At 42.1% G+C, this 15,413-nt stretch overlaps 1 protein-coding gene across 1 annotated transcript in view; it reads right to left on the minus strand.

The window, feature by feature from the left end:
• Positions 1–891: 891 nt before the first annotated feature.
• The window catches only part of Tmem185a (transmembrane protein 185A), a 34,462-nt gene continuing 19,940 nt past the window's right edge, over positions 892–15,413 (minus strand). Inside the window, exons 4-7 of the mRNA XM_038317436.1 lie at positions 9,005–9,088; positions 4,222–4,398; positions 3,550–3,673; positions 892–2,513 (exon numbers count right to left, since the gene is read on the minus strand). Of these exons, the coding sequence (XP_038173364.1) occupies positions 2,269–2,513; positions 3,550–3,673; positions 4,222–4,398; positions 9,005–9,088 (630 nt within the window). The 3' untranslated portion in view covers positions 892–2,268. The remainder of the gene's footprint in view (positions 2,514–3,549; positions 3,674–4,221; positions 4,399–9,004; positions 9,089–15,413) is intronic.

Consider the following 15,413-nt stretch of genomic DNA (forward strand, 5'->3'; position numbering starts at 1 on the left):
GGGTCTTTGCAGTTATACAAAGGACGGGAAACCTGGCAGTTAGCCTTCACAGCTAACTTCAATTCCCTTGACCAGGAAACATATCAATAAAGATGTGGGTTGGGTTTTGTACCCACATTCGATCTATGCAATCGATTATTCATTTGGGGTGTGGTGCAGAGAGGTGAGCAGAGATGACAAGTCAAAGCAGCTTTGATAGCCCATTGTCCTTCCACATAGAACTACCTCTCTTCAGACGTTTCCAAGAATAAACAAAATCTCCACAATGTTGACATAGTGACACCAGAGTCCCAGGCCTTTGGGAGCAGTAGGCTTAAGCAATAGGAGCAGAAACCTCTTAATTTCCTCACAGGGAGAAGAGAACTGATGGTTCATAAAACAGGAGCAAAGCACCTGGCAGATGAGTCTCAGCTACTGCTTTGACTGAACAAGGTATTTTCTGAAATCCACAGAGCTCAAGAAAGAATTCATGCCTGATCTCTGGTTACATGCATGGTATTTCTCACCAATAGCAACTGTTTGATTTTCCTGTCAGTTCCTGTCAACCATGACCTGAAAGACCACCCAGTAAAATTCATTTTGAACTGCAGAGACAGCTAAGAGAGCTAGACAGAACTGTGCGTTGCAATTGCTGGTGTGTTCTAAAACCCTAGGAACAGTCTAGAAGGCCTCCAAAGCTTTCACAATGGCAGAAGGTCATCATGAAGCCACTATGAATGGATGGCAGGTGGTTTTTCCCTTTGTATACCCTCTACTGCTTCTTGAAGAGACCCAGTGAAGGATGCTCACCCTACCTGCCTGCTTTACTTGTCAGTGGCAGCCAGATGATGTTCTCGGCACAGGGCAAGAATACCCCAGTTTCTCTACAAAGTGAAATACACACACAGTACATGTGTAAAATGGACCACTTTATTGAATAACTACAGGAGCAAAAATAGTGGATTTAGCCACATTTTTATCAGACCAAGCAAAAAATGCTACTCTCTGTTCCCTGTTTCTCCTGAAACAGAACAGGCTTGCTAGAGGCCTGTGCCAGTGATAGGATCAGGGTCATAGGAGATTTCAATTATGTGTGACTGAAGCTACTTATCAGGTGACCATCAAAATCCATTGCACCTCCTGATCAGGAAGATCAATGCTCCCTTTACTTCCATTGGGAAATGAATCATTTGATTTAGACTAAAGGTTATTCTTGAATGGTGGGTTTTGGGCTGACTATACCAGCAGAACCTGGAGAAACTGCTGACAGGTGATGGGCATCTACGTACCAGCATGTAGAATTTTTCTTGCAGGTGGGCAGACCTCTCTGTACTTGGACAGAGGTCCTTGGCTGTTCTGCCCTACCTTGGCAACCTTCTCCAGTGCCCTGGTCTCAAGTGAGCACTTCTTGGGATTTTAAGCTGATTCTCCCACCCCCATGTTGGAAAAGCACAGACCCCTTCTCACTTATAGAAACTGTGCTAGCAGGAGCAGCTATTATGTAAAAGATGGACTCCAGGGTATTGGTGGTCATGATAAATGAAGGTGGGGGATCTGTCTGGGTCAAAACATTTGAGCCATCTGCTTCTACCATGGCTTAACCCATCCATCTCCAGCACAAGCTTGTAAAAAAATACTTTAACAGAGAATATGCTGTACAGAACTAGGATTTGATACTGTATATTACAATGCTAAAATAGCTATATAAATACTATACAGGCATGGAATCATGCCATTGGGAAGGGCTCACTGATGAAGCCCTGCAAACCTGCTGTCATCCTGCCTAAAGCGAAATTTCTGTACAGCAGGGACAGGGAAAGCAAGGTTGGACTGTATCTGAACACAACAGGTGTGCACAGACCTAGTTACAGTCCCCCACTGGCTACCTATAGCAGCACAGTTGAGCCACAAATGGAAGTGGTCCCATAAGAACCACATCTTCCAATACTTTGAAAGGAATTTAGCACTAGAAAATCTGCCAAGACCACAGATGTGCTTCTGCAGGTCTTGGCAGTAGTTATCCCTTGGTGGGGGGGGGTACCACAAGAATGAGAACACACTTCAGGTACCCATACAGAAAGAAGTGGGTTCTTTTCTGATGTGTCACTGGCATCCGTATTGGTAGACACCCTTAGTTCCTGCCACCTATGTTCTGTTATGAGTGGCTGGTTGGCACTGGACGCAAACAAGGCTTCAGATGGAGGTCTGCAGTTCTAGGCCTGGGTCGGGGGCAAGGGAAGTGGGAGTGTGCGTTCCAGTGCACTCACACTCCAGCCCCGGTGGTGCGCTTTAGTCTGGCATTTCGATATTTAATTTGGGTGGAGGGAGGACATATTTGCCAGGGCTCTGGGTGATGACCACCCTGGCCTTCTTGCGAAACATAGGTGCGATTTTAGGAGGTTCTGGAATGGGAGTTTCTTCTGTTTCCTCATTATCTTCATGGTGGAGATCATATGAAATGTTTCCGTATTCTCTCAAAAATGGGAATATTTCAAGCAGAAACTGGCAGAAATCTTTGCGAATACCAAACCACCCTGAAAAATAGAATTTTTTTCTTTCAAACACTAGGGCTTCATGTCACATTTCTTTCCTGAACAATGAGTTTTAATGGCACTATATACCACTGCATTCTGTTTCCTCATAAGTGAAGGTTGGCCAGGATCTAACTGCCCAGTATGCAGAGGGATTTAGATCTCTACCTCCAAAGTTCTCAGAGTGGGACCCCAGGCCAGTAGTGGCAGCATCCCCAGGTCCTTGTTAGGAGGTGATTTTCCAGCCTCCAATCAGAGCTCATAGTTGAAAATGGTGATGTAGGCTAAATAGTGCAGCTTTACCTGACTAGATTTGGTTCTAGTCCCCAGCACTTGCAGAGGACTGTAAATTGCTACCCTTTCTGTGAGTTTAACCCCAAATAAGTAAACCTTTCTTATACTCCATTCTGGAATATTGTGGAACTCTTTTGTACACCAACCAAAGACCACCTCTAAAGTGCATGCCATAGTATATTAGTTAAGACAGAGTAGCCTGGCTCCATGAAACAGAAAATATTCTATTCTATTGAGGAGAGATGGGTAGAAAGCATCCTGGGATGACTCTTAGCATTTTGCTGGAAGATGTGGATTTTTCATTGACCCAGAAAGAATCTAGAGTCCATTTTTAAGGAGCATAAAATGGGAACTCAAAGAGACACCTGCCATGCCTGGTCCTACCTCCACTTGTCCCTGTAGTGTGCACTGGAAATGAGGTATAATACAGACTAGCATCCCAAAGCAAATGTGATAGTATGTCCTTTCTGAGGGGCACCACTCCCCTTCCTCATCTTTAAAATACCCAGAACAACTTCTAAACTGGGGTCCTGAGATTCATCATGTCACAAAGCACAGTGCATGCACAGACCAAAGACACACCTACACACCCATGTACACACACATGCACACACATGCACATGCGTGCGCACACACACACACACACACACACACAAAGAGAGAGAGAGAGAGGAGAGAGAGAGAGAGAGAGGAGAGAGAGAGAGAGAGAGAGAGAGAGAGAGAATTTCTTAGTCTGTGGACATACAGTGATTTCCTCCTTTCTGTCCAAATGTTGTTGCCATCAGTGTGATCAATGACAGCCACAGGGGAACAAATATTGGAATACAGGAGAAAGCATTGTGGCCATCCAGTTTGTGAACCAGCAGGATCTACAGAAAGACAAAGTCAAAGTGGTATTGATGTGTCACCAGTAAATAAACCAAGTCTGCAGCTGTTCCCATTATAATCCTTCCCCATGTCACCTATGTCATGTCTGGGAAGAAAGAAGGCCACCATAGGCAATAGCACAAAAACATTTATCCAGGGAAAAAGACCATGGGCTATTTTGCATCCTTTCCTAGGGTCAAAGTCCACCCAGCTGAAAGATTCCTACTGCCAGAAGTATTATGATAAACTCCTCCCAGGGTTTATTCAAAGGAGTCAATAGTATCTAGTCTAGAATTCCCCACAAAACTCAATACAAATCCAGGATATACAGCACTCACTTGTAGAAAGTAGAAGGTGGACATGGGCAGATGTCTTACATCTAGAGTTGTACTGCTCTCTGTGAGTTCTGCAAGTACATCTCATTGTCCTAAATTCACTCTGAACTTCCTGTCTCCCACACAGACCGCAGTATAACTACCTAGATGGGGCAGATGGGCCCCAGATAAGAGTGGGGTGTGAGAGCACAAGAAGTTTTTTGTAGAAAGGTTACCTCAAAAGTAAGAAGAGGCACCACAATGGTCATCCAGCTCAATGCCATGGTTATATGTGTCCTGCGTTGTTCTGCAATCACATCCATAGAGCGCAGGAATAGCACAGACCAAACGATGTAATAGAGGACCACCAGGCACAAGAAGGACATGAGGATCCACAGAGGGACACACACGACCTGCAGAGGAGTAGAAACACAGTGTCTTCAGAGCTCCTCTGTAGCCTCTGGTGGCTACCATTATCACTTGGCTGGGTTTGTTCAGGTAGTCAAGAGGAAGCATGACTACAGACAGTCCTCCTGCCTAGGACTTCTACGGAAATGGTATGGGAAATACCACATTTGCCATGGGATTTCTGTCCAGGAATGCTATCATTAGGCCCTCTTCCCTTCAGGTAACAACCTTCCAGTTGGACCTCCACCTCAGCATATTTTAAAGTTTTTCTTACCACATTCCCTCCCTCTCAAGCCACTCATTTCTCATTCACTCACTCCCATACTTCCTCACTCCCAGTCATTCCCACACTCCCTTGTTCTCTCAATCACTCCCATAATCCTTCACTTGCGGGCACTTCCACTTCCTTACTCTCACTTATTACCACATCCCCGGTCTCTTGCTCTCTAACTCATCACTAACATGCTCACTATTACACACATGCTCCCAATCCCATATTTAACCATCATGCACACTAGTCATTCCCTCAGGCCTGCAATCATTTACTCTGCCATGCTCGCTCATATTTCCTTGCTGGCCCTACACACCCTCTGTCAGTCCACTCATTTTCTCTCATTCTTGGCTATTCATACAATTCTCTCCTCCACTGTCACTCATGTCCATTCTATACCACTAGAATCGTTTCTGCCCTCAGCATCAGAACCACTCTGTCTCTTCCTCACTACTTCTTCTCACACACTCATTTGCCGCGGGAGGACCTTCCGCTTCTTCAGCCAATAGCTGCTGAAGTATGAGCCCATTGTGCTGCGGGAGTGCCTTCCACTCCTTCAGCCAATAGCTGCTAAAATACCAGCCCACTGGGGCATGGTCTATTTATCTTTAAAAAAGAGCGTCAAGCCTCGGCCTGCTCTCTTGGTTCCGGCACTTGGTTCTGGCTCCTGCTCCAGCGACTATGCTCCTTTCCTGACGGTGTTTCATGAGTTTTACCCCACAAAATAAATACCCCTTTAAATACTAACTGGTGTGGGATTGTTTCTGCACATTATCTGGCACCCAGCGTTTGGTTTTACCTCCAAAACTCATTCATACTCCCTTGCTTTCAGTCACTCTCACTCACTTCTTCATACTTCCTCTTTGACATCCCCACCTCTGTCCATCGCTCATCCATATAGTCTTTTACTCAAATAACCCCTCGTGCTCATTCAGTCTCTCCCTTTGTCTAGCTACTCAACATAAGAATTCTTCCTCAGGGAGGGAGGGGTAGTATGGGTGGAGGGGAGGGAAGGGGGAGGAGAAAGGGAGGAGATGGAAACTTTTTAAATATAAAGTTAAAAAAAAATAAAAATAATAAAAAAGAGAAAAAAAAAGAATTCTTCCTCAGCTGGGTGGTGGCGCACGCCTTTAATCCCAGCACTCGGGAGGCAGAGGCAGGCGGATCTCTGTGGTTTACATGGTAAGTTCCAGGACAGCTAACTCTCACACATTTGCATTCTGTCAAACTTTTACTCACACTTTCTCACCCCACTCTCACACTCACTCTCATTTTCATTCACTCATGTCTTCACTTTATTCTCACAACCACTCACTTCCTCAATCACCAGTGTGTATGGGTGTGGGGGGTGTATGGGATGTACACACGAGTAAGTCCTTATTTTTTAATTGAGTCCTTTGTATATATTAGCCAGAGGTCAAAGTTTTGACATGTACTTGCAAAACCTTTTCCTCAGCCAGTGATCTATCTTTTCCTTTAAGAAGTCTAAATTTATACTTTTGTCTTATAGAGCATATTATTGGTGCCATTTATAAAGAATGCTTCACTTAATTGCAGGCTTCAAAAATTTCCCCACCTTTCTTCTAACAGTGCTACAATTGACATTTCAGCTTAGACCTGTGATTTGAGTTGTCTCATGACTTTTAGGCCTCTTGAGTAGCTTGGAGTTCTTGATGAAAGGTTTTGCTACAAAGTCTGTCTATGTATCGCTTCCAATAGCTCTTCTAAAACACATCTGTGATGGTGTTAATTTATTGGTACTTTTTTCATGAATAGAAGGATAGTGATTTTAATATCTTCTTTTGCTTTCTTACCAGTTATAAGATACATGCAGTAAGACTGCTTCATTCATTTGGATTGATTGGTACAGGGTTAAGAATTAGGTTCCTGTTACCTAATTGTGGAAAGCATTCAAGATTCTTTTTTTCTTAACATACACAAGTGGATGGCTGGCCAGCTGGCTGGCCACACACACACATACACAGACACACACACACACACACACACACACACACACACACACACACACACACCAAATATATATTAAGCACCAAAGAAAACACAATCCATTCAAAATTTAAAACACTGGTATAACACCTTGAGATACAGTCTCATGTAGTATAGGCTGGCCCAGAACTTGCATGTAGCCAAGGCTAACCTTTAATTTTTTATCCTCCTGTCTATACCTCACAAGTGTTAGTATTACAAACATGTGCCACCTGGCCTGGCTTATTCAGTAATCAGAATTGAATCCAGGGCCTTGTGCATCTTAGGCAAACATTACAAACAGCTACAACCACAGCCCAATCTTCTTTTCTAAATTATTACTACTTGAAACAATACTGTATTCTCTAGTGCATATCTTCTGATGTTTATCAATGTATCTTATCTTCTCCACCCACACTCTCACTTTTATCCAAGTGTTAACTGAAGCCATGGTTTAGAAGGATGACTTACAATTTCACTGCTCAAGAGCATAAAATGTATGTATATGAATAATCTCAAAAGGTTCCCACCCAACCTACATTTTTCTTTTTAAAAAGATTTACTTTTATTTTTATGTGTATGGGGTGTTTTACCTGCATGTATGTCTGTGCACCATGCTTGTGCAGTGCCCATGTAGGCCAGAAGGCAACAGATCCTCTGGAATAGAAGCTATTTCCAAGCCATCAATCCAACTCCATATTATTAAAAAGTCTCTCTCTCTCTCTCTCTCTCTCTCTCTCTCTCTCTCTCTCTCTCTCTCTCTCTCTCTCTCTCTCTCTCTCTCTCTCTGTGTGTGTGTGTGTGTGTGTGTATGAATGAATGACATGACATGGCAGGAAAGTAAAAGAAAAATGGGGAATATGTTGGGAAGGAAGGGGTGTAAAGGTAGGGACAAGAGAGAGTAAAACATGGTAAAGGAAAGACAAATATATGTTTTCTCTTATATGTGGAATTTAGATTTAAACATGTATATATGACATGAAAGTAAAAGGTTGTAAGTTTGGAGAGGAGAAAGAGCCAGCAGGATGGGGGAATAAGAGAGGGTAATGGGGGCAAACTTAGGCAAACAACAATGAATAATATATACACATGAAAATGTCAAAATTAACCCCATTATTATATACACTATCTAAACATATCAATAGGAAATGAATCTGTTAAAAAGCTTCAATCTTGGGGCTGGAGAAATGGTTCAGTGGATTAGAGTGCTTGTTGGTCTTGCCCACATGGTACCCACATGGTGCCTCACAAACATCTGTAGCTCCAACCCCAGGGAATCATATGCCCTCTCTTCTGGCTTCCTCAGCCACTAAAGGTATATGGTATACTGACATACATACAATACTCATGCACCTAAAAGTAATAAAATCTTTAAAAAAATCTTTAAAAATTTCTTAAAATTTCTGTCTTATAACTCAGTAATTCTTTCCTAGAATACTTTCTAAGAAAACAGTAAAATATTAAACAAGGATTTTTATACCCAAAAATACACCAGAGATTTGAGATAAAAGTTCTTGTAATGTTTATAGAATAGCAGGATAATTATGATTGATAATAATTAAATGGTTCAAAACAGCTAAAAAAGAAAAACATTTTGAACACTCCTTGCACAAATAAATGATGTCTGAGGTAATAGATATGGTAATTAAACTGATTTAATTATTACATATTATAAATATACAATAAAGGGTCCGACCCTTCCCCATAAATGTAACTAGGGTGTCAGTTAAAAAATTCAGAAAACTTGGGAGGACCTTGGTCTTTGCATAGAGTGGGGAACCCTGATGGCTCCTTGGCCTTGAGAGGGAGGGAGGGGAGGTATGGGTGGAGGGGAGGGGAGGGAAGGGGGAGAAGGAGGGGAGGGAAGGGGGAGGAGGAGGGGAGGGAGGGGGGAGGAGGAGGGAAGGAGATGGAAATTTTTAAATATAAAAAAAATAAACCATGGGGGAAAAAAAATTCAGAAAACTTAAGAATATATATACATATGGGAACATTTTGAAATCACAAGTACTAGCAGCAACTGAAACATCTAGAAACGAGATGTTTTATAAATGCAACTAATGAATCAATGAAGCCTTAAATGTCATGTTTACAATGACAATTTCTTGATCTGAGTAAATGCTTATACTACATTAAAACAAAAGAGCAGGATACAAAATCTTACATACAGAGTTTATGTACAAGAGTTTATGTACAATGTAATAAAACCCTCTATGTTAGCCCCCAGCATTGGTGTTATATGTGATCATTAGTCTGCTGCTCATATGCTTGCTTGTTTTTTACACGTCTCCTGCAATAAATATGAATTACTTTTATAATAACGTGTTTGTTTAAGGATTTAAAAAGCTACATACAAGCCAGGGCCAATGGATGATCTTGTCCAGTCTTAAGGCAATGAATATAAACTGAAGAATGTTGACTGAGCACAGGATTTCTAGCTAAAAAACAAAAAAAGAACCAGTTAAACAAGTTGCATTTAACATAGTGGTTATATGTTTAACATGCTAGCAGGCAATGCAAATTATAATATGGTAAAATTTTAATACTACTGTGTTGCTTCTGATTATTTGGCAACAGAAAAGCACAGAAATATCATGCTTAGGGGAATTGTGCACAGATCTTTTTGTCTAATCCTTATGGTCAGCTGGTGCCTTAGCCATTTTGTTGTTCAAGATCTGAGCGCTGTTGGCCAGATCATGACCTTTCTAGAAAAAAAAAGAAAGAAAAATAGGCAATCCGCAGTAGATTTCCTCCAAGCTTCCTTTCCAAACCTACTGACAATCATCTATACTTATAGCTACCCTCAGACTTCTTTTTACTTCTACCCAGGACTCTGCCCAAAATCCCATGACTTCTTTCCCAACTCTTTGAGGACCTTCTCACCTCAAGCTAACACTCACAGATTCGGTGTTTCATCTAATTCTGACTATGCTACTGACCTTTCCCAGTAAGAAACGAGTTGTCTGTAGTGGCCTGAATGTGGCTAGTCCCATAATCTGAGTGGCACTACTGGGAGGTGTGGCTTTGTTGGAGTGTGTATGGTCTTGTTAGAGGAAGTGTGTCAATGCTCAGGATACCACCCAGTATTACATTTGACTTCTTGCTGTTTTCAAGATGTAGGACTCTCAGCTACTTCTCCAGAACCATGTCTGCCTGCACGCTGCCATGCTCCCTGCCAGGATGATAATGGATTGAACCCCCAAACAGTAAGGGAGCCACCCCAATTAAATGTTTTCCTTATAAGAGTTGCTGTGGTTATGCTGTCTCTACAGCAGAAGCCCTAAGTAAGATACTGTCAATTCCCAATTAAACTTCAAATGTCCAAATGTAAGTAAGTTCACCTCTCTTGTGATTCAGTACCTCCAGCCTAATCCCCTTTTCGGCTGCAGTCCAGCTTTTTGAGATAGAAATGGGTACATGAGGCCCTATTGTCTCGTCCTCCATTCCAAGCTACTGACTGACAACTTCCATCCCACAAGAAAACTGTCTTCACAAAGGCCCTCAGTACCAATAGGTGGAATATTTGTACCTGTATCTTACTGGGCTATTTGGAGAATGTTTCATGGTTGGCCAATCCATCTTCCTTTTTACTACTATCTGAGTTTCAAGAATCCTACTGTACAGTCTTGTTATCCTGTGAGAACTCAAAAATCTCTCCTTGGGCTCCCTTTCCAGTCCTTAAATGGTTACACTTCTAGCACCGCAAATTGGATCCCTACTAGTGAATCACACAAACACTCATTCACCACCCCCCCTGGGGTGGGGAAAGTTTAAGCAACACTGCAGCTTATCATATTGCCTAGTGATTGGTTCTGAAATCTGCCTGCAAGCTAGCCTTACTGCTGCATGACAAGTCCAGTGTGCAGCTGTCACATGGCTCTCTTAAAAGCACCTGTCATTAAATGGATCCCCAAATTAGCTCACCATCTCCTGAACCCTGTCCCTCCCCTTTGTACCACTGTAAGACAACACAGCAGCCTATTGCGGTCTCCACATTCTCATATTTAGTCATCACATTCTGCCCATTCTCCCAGGCAACCTTACTCCCTCTTTACTGACATTATGACTTCCATAAGTCCAGCCCAGGTTTTCACTCACCCACCAAAAACCAATTCCACAGCTCTAGTCACTTGAAGATGGATGGATGACTCTTTGCACCGAAAGGTCCCCAGGCTGCTTTTATGTGGTGACAGACTTTGTCCTCGTCTATAAACATATTTTTACTCTAGAGAACGCTCTACCAGCTCTTTACCCACATCTTCCAAATCCAGCTTTTAATCCTAACAGCTGCTGAAAATACTGTTTGTAATTTTGTTGCACCAATACAGGTAACACAGTGGAAGATAAGGGGAAAAACAAACCATTTCAAGCTAGGAGTATGCACGGTACAGGTGCCAGTCAGTTTTCCTGGTGCAGAGTTCACTAGGATGATGAGAGCACTTCAGTGCATATTTGTAAGAAATTATTTACTCTGTGTGTGTGTGTGTGTGTGTGTGTGTGTGTATGCATGAGGATTCACTCACATAGGTACACAGGAAGGCCAGAGGTTAACGTTGAGTATCTTCCTCAATTACTTGACTTCTCCATCCAATTCATTTGCTTACTTATTTGGAGACAGGTTCTCACTGTGTTGCCCTGGAACTCACTATGTAGAACAGACTTGTCTCAGAGATCTATCTGCCCTCTGCCTTAAAGGTGTGTGCCACCATGTCAGGGTCCTACTTTATTTTTTTTTGAGACAGGGGCTCTTATAAAGCCTGTAACTTAACCTATGCCTAGACTGCCTGGTCAGCAAGGCCCTCAGGAGCTGCCTCTTTCTGCCTCCTTGCACTGAGATTCCACCTGTGGTGGTTTGAAAAATAAGTCCCCATAGGCTCATATATTTGAATGCTTGGTCAGCAGGGAGTAGCACTGTTTCAAAGGATTACAAGCTTTGGGAGGTATGGCCTTGTTGGAGGAGGTATGTTACTGGGTGGGGGTGGGGTCTGAGGGTTTTGTTATTTTGTTTTGTGTGTGTGTGTGTATGTGTTTTGCTTTTGGCAAGGTCCAGTCCATCTGTCTCCCCAACACCTTTGTGGATCTGCATGGAGAGCTCTAGACTCTTTCTCGAGCACCACGCCTACCTACATGTCACCATACCCTCACCCACCATGATGCTAATGGACTAACCTCTGAACTGTGAGTCCCTAATGAAATACCTTCCTTTCCAAGAGTTGCCTTGGTCATGGTGTCTCTTCACAGCAACAGAACAGTTGACTAAGGCAGAATGCAACTGCAAGACCGCATGCCTTCATGGCAAGCACTTTCATTGGTAAGCCATCTCTGTGTAAAGGCTCCCACTCCCTAGCACTGACATTTCTCTCCTATTTCTACTCTAGGAACATTTTGGCTACTGTGGGGTACACTTGATTGACCAGTTCCTCTCATCTCTATTTTTTAGTATGCCTGAAATATGCTCCTTTCTATTTTCTCAACAAGGAGCCCCTGGTAGGTTCTATTTTCTATCTCTATGAGAACTTCTCTTCTCACTTCCCATGGCTTTCCTTGACAGATATTCCACATCCTTGGTATATCTAACATCTTGGAGTCTCCACTAAATTTTGGCTTCCCTTTCATAGCTTTGCACATTGTCCTACCAGAGGTTGTTTGCCGGGATTCTGACACTGTCACACACATTGCCAGGCACCACAGGCTTTCTTTTGAAATACAAGTAGAATTCTTTGTGACCTACATTATGCCTACAAAACTAGCAACTTGTAAACAACACCAAAGTCTACACTGCTCACACCATGGCTACACCAGTCAATAAATACCTGGACAGGATCCCAAGTACTCTCTTGTAAAAAAAAAATCTTTCAAATTAGTTCATAATTTTACACCACTGAAATTGTAATTGCTGCAAAGCCCTCAGAGATACTTTCCTATTGTCATGGTGTAAAATAGTTGACTTTTAAAAAATATATCTAATATTCTCAGATGCCAAGCTCCCTTTAGCCCCAACTTCACACGGCCTTTTAGACCCAGAATGGTTTGGATGAGAAATGCTCATCCTAGTCTCACACATTTGAACATTTGGTCCCCAGTTCCTGGTACTGTCTTAATAAGTTTGAGAGATGTAGCCATGCCAGAGGGAGGTTGTCACTGGGGATAAGATTTTAGATTAAAAGTCTCCTCCTCCTTCTTCTAATTTTCTCTTTAGCCTTCATGACTGAGGTTCAGGATGTGACACCTCAGCTTTCTGTTCTTGCTATCCTGCCTCCTGCCTCTGTCATCATGGATTCTTATATATCTGAACAGTAAACCTCAAACAAACTCTTCTATGAGTCAGGGTGCTATCTTAGCAACAGAAAAGTAACTATTACAAAACATAAACTGTAGGTTTCTTTAAACCCTTCTGTTCTGCTTTTTGCTCCCAATTCTCACTATAAATCTGACTAAAAGATGCCAGCAATATATATTCTACAGACTGAATGCTGGACTACATTGAGAGTTCTTCTGGAAGGTTAATTAGTTTATCATATTTCAATTCTTTCTTCTTTGTTTTTGAGATATTTTGGTCACTGAAGTGCAAAAGGTACCACCACAGTAGTCAGTGGTCTGAAAAGATAAGTTACTGAAAGGAACCTACTCTATTTGGTTTGAGGCATTTGTGTCAGGTCCTAGTGAAGGTGGAATAGAGCTCAGTAAGCACAGACTAAGTGAGTAATAAGGCAGTGAATAAAGGCATTGGAAACAGAGTAATATGGAAGAGCTGCTCTGTGACTAGAAAGAAAAAAAGATGACAACTTTTCTTTTCTCATTCAGATGAGAGAGACAGAGAGAGAGAATGTACAAAGTTTCTGAGATAAGTGTGGCCAACTTCTAGAACAAATTCTGGACAGACAGACCTGAAAAGAGAATATGGAGAACATGGAGGTTTTAAAGAAGGGCAAAGTCTCAAATACCCCTGGAAAATTAGAGGTTATGTGTACAGACAGATGGTACCGGACTGTACCACCTAGATCCTTGCTTCCATATTGACTCTCCAACTCTAAGAACCACTGTGATATATTTGTTTCCTAATTATACCTCTCATAAAATTTTAGTACTGTACATATTTTAGTGATAATATACTATGTGCATACCTGTGCCTTACCTATAAAGAGAATACAACTTTCCCCATTCTTAACCACAAATCAATATTTATTCTTTGAGGTTGAGAATGCTCTGGCCCTGTTAATCCATGTCTGGCTGAAGCTGCAAACCATAAACCTATGACGGTTTTGTCCATCAATCAGGTGACTATTTTCAGCAGTCTTTGGTAAGAAGTCAGAGGGGAGTAGTACAAAAAAGAAGTGGTTAGGTTTACTGAAGGTTTTTAAAAACTACAAAAAAAGTAAATGAGGGCTGAGAAAGGTACTCTCCCTCTAGAGTATAACACACTCACTCCATGCCTTTTCAACACTTTAATAGAAAGATCCCTGTCCATCAAGACTAAATCCTTCTTGATACTCTAGGTACTGTTCCTGTGACCTAGCTCTATCACTATTCCTTTCTCTTGGAATTTTGTTTTAAACCTATCCTTAGGTTCAGCCTCCAGTTCTATATGTTCCTTCCAGACCAGCTACAGACTCCTCTTTATCCGCACAGGTCAAAACAAGACATGTTCAGTCACACTCTGTACTTTATTTGTGGGGGATATGCTCTACAATTCCCTGTGGATATCTGAAACTGCAGACTATGCTAAACCATTTATATATTGCTTTATTCCCAATATGCACATACCTATGATCAAAGTTTAACTATAAATTAGTAACAGTTAAGAGGTTAACAATAATAATCACTAAACAGAACAACTCTAACAAAGTACTATGATCAAAGTAGCATGCATATGATCTTTTGTAGTGGCATTTCATTTGTGTTTTAATAAATAAAATGTACCTGAGTATTAGAAAAGTAAAACAGCCACACTGGTCAGCCTTACAGACCAGGCAGTGGTGACACACACCACTAGTAGCAACACCAGTTTGCCATAGAAACCGGGCAGTAGTGCTGCACGCCCTTAATCCCAACCCCAGAGAGCAATATAAAATGGGAGGAGACAGCTCTCAGTCTCATTCTGAGATTCCTGGAGGCAGGATCACCATTTCAGACTGAAGGAGAGGTAAGAGCCAGTAGCTGGCTGTTTTGCTTTTCTGAACTTCAGGTTGAACCCCAATATCTTTCTCTGAGGTTCTATTAATTGTACACCAATTTTTCTCCCAGACATCTTATTTTATACTACATTTTTAGACCACAGTTGACGTTGAGTAACTAAAATCACAGAAAATGATGGAGGATTCTCATTGGCTAATAAACTGCGTTGGCTTTTTGATAGGGCAAAATTTAGATAGGTGGAGTAGACAGAACAGGAAAAAGGAAGTGAGGTAGATGGCTCAGACAGTTGCCCTGCCTCGCCTCTCTGAGCAGACCGCCATGCCTCTCCTTAGGGAGAGAGATGCAATGGAGCCAGCCACCAGGTCAGACATGCTGAATCTTCCCCGGGAAGACACCGCTCGTGGTGTTACACAGATTATTAGATATGGGTTAGTCAAGATGTGAGTAAGAGTCAGAAAATAATGGGTCAAGCAGTATTTAAAAGAATACAACTTGTGTGTTGTTATTTCGGGGCATAAGCTAGCAGGCAGCCAGGAGCAGGGCAGGGCGAAAAGCAGGCCTGCCCAAAGCCCTCACTACAAGAAAATGAAATATCAGATGAGAAGTGTGTGTGGGTTTCTAACGCTT

This window comes from Arvicola amphibius, chromosome X (genome assembly GCF_903992535.2).
Source record: "Arvicola amphibius chromosome X, mArvAmp1.2, whole genome shotgun sequence".
NCBI lineage: Eukaryota > Metazoa > Chordata > Mammalia > Rodentia > Cricetidae > Arvicola > Arvicola amphibius.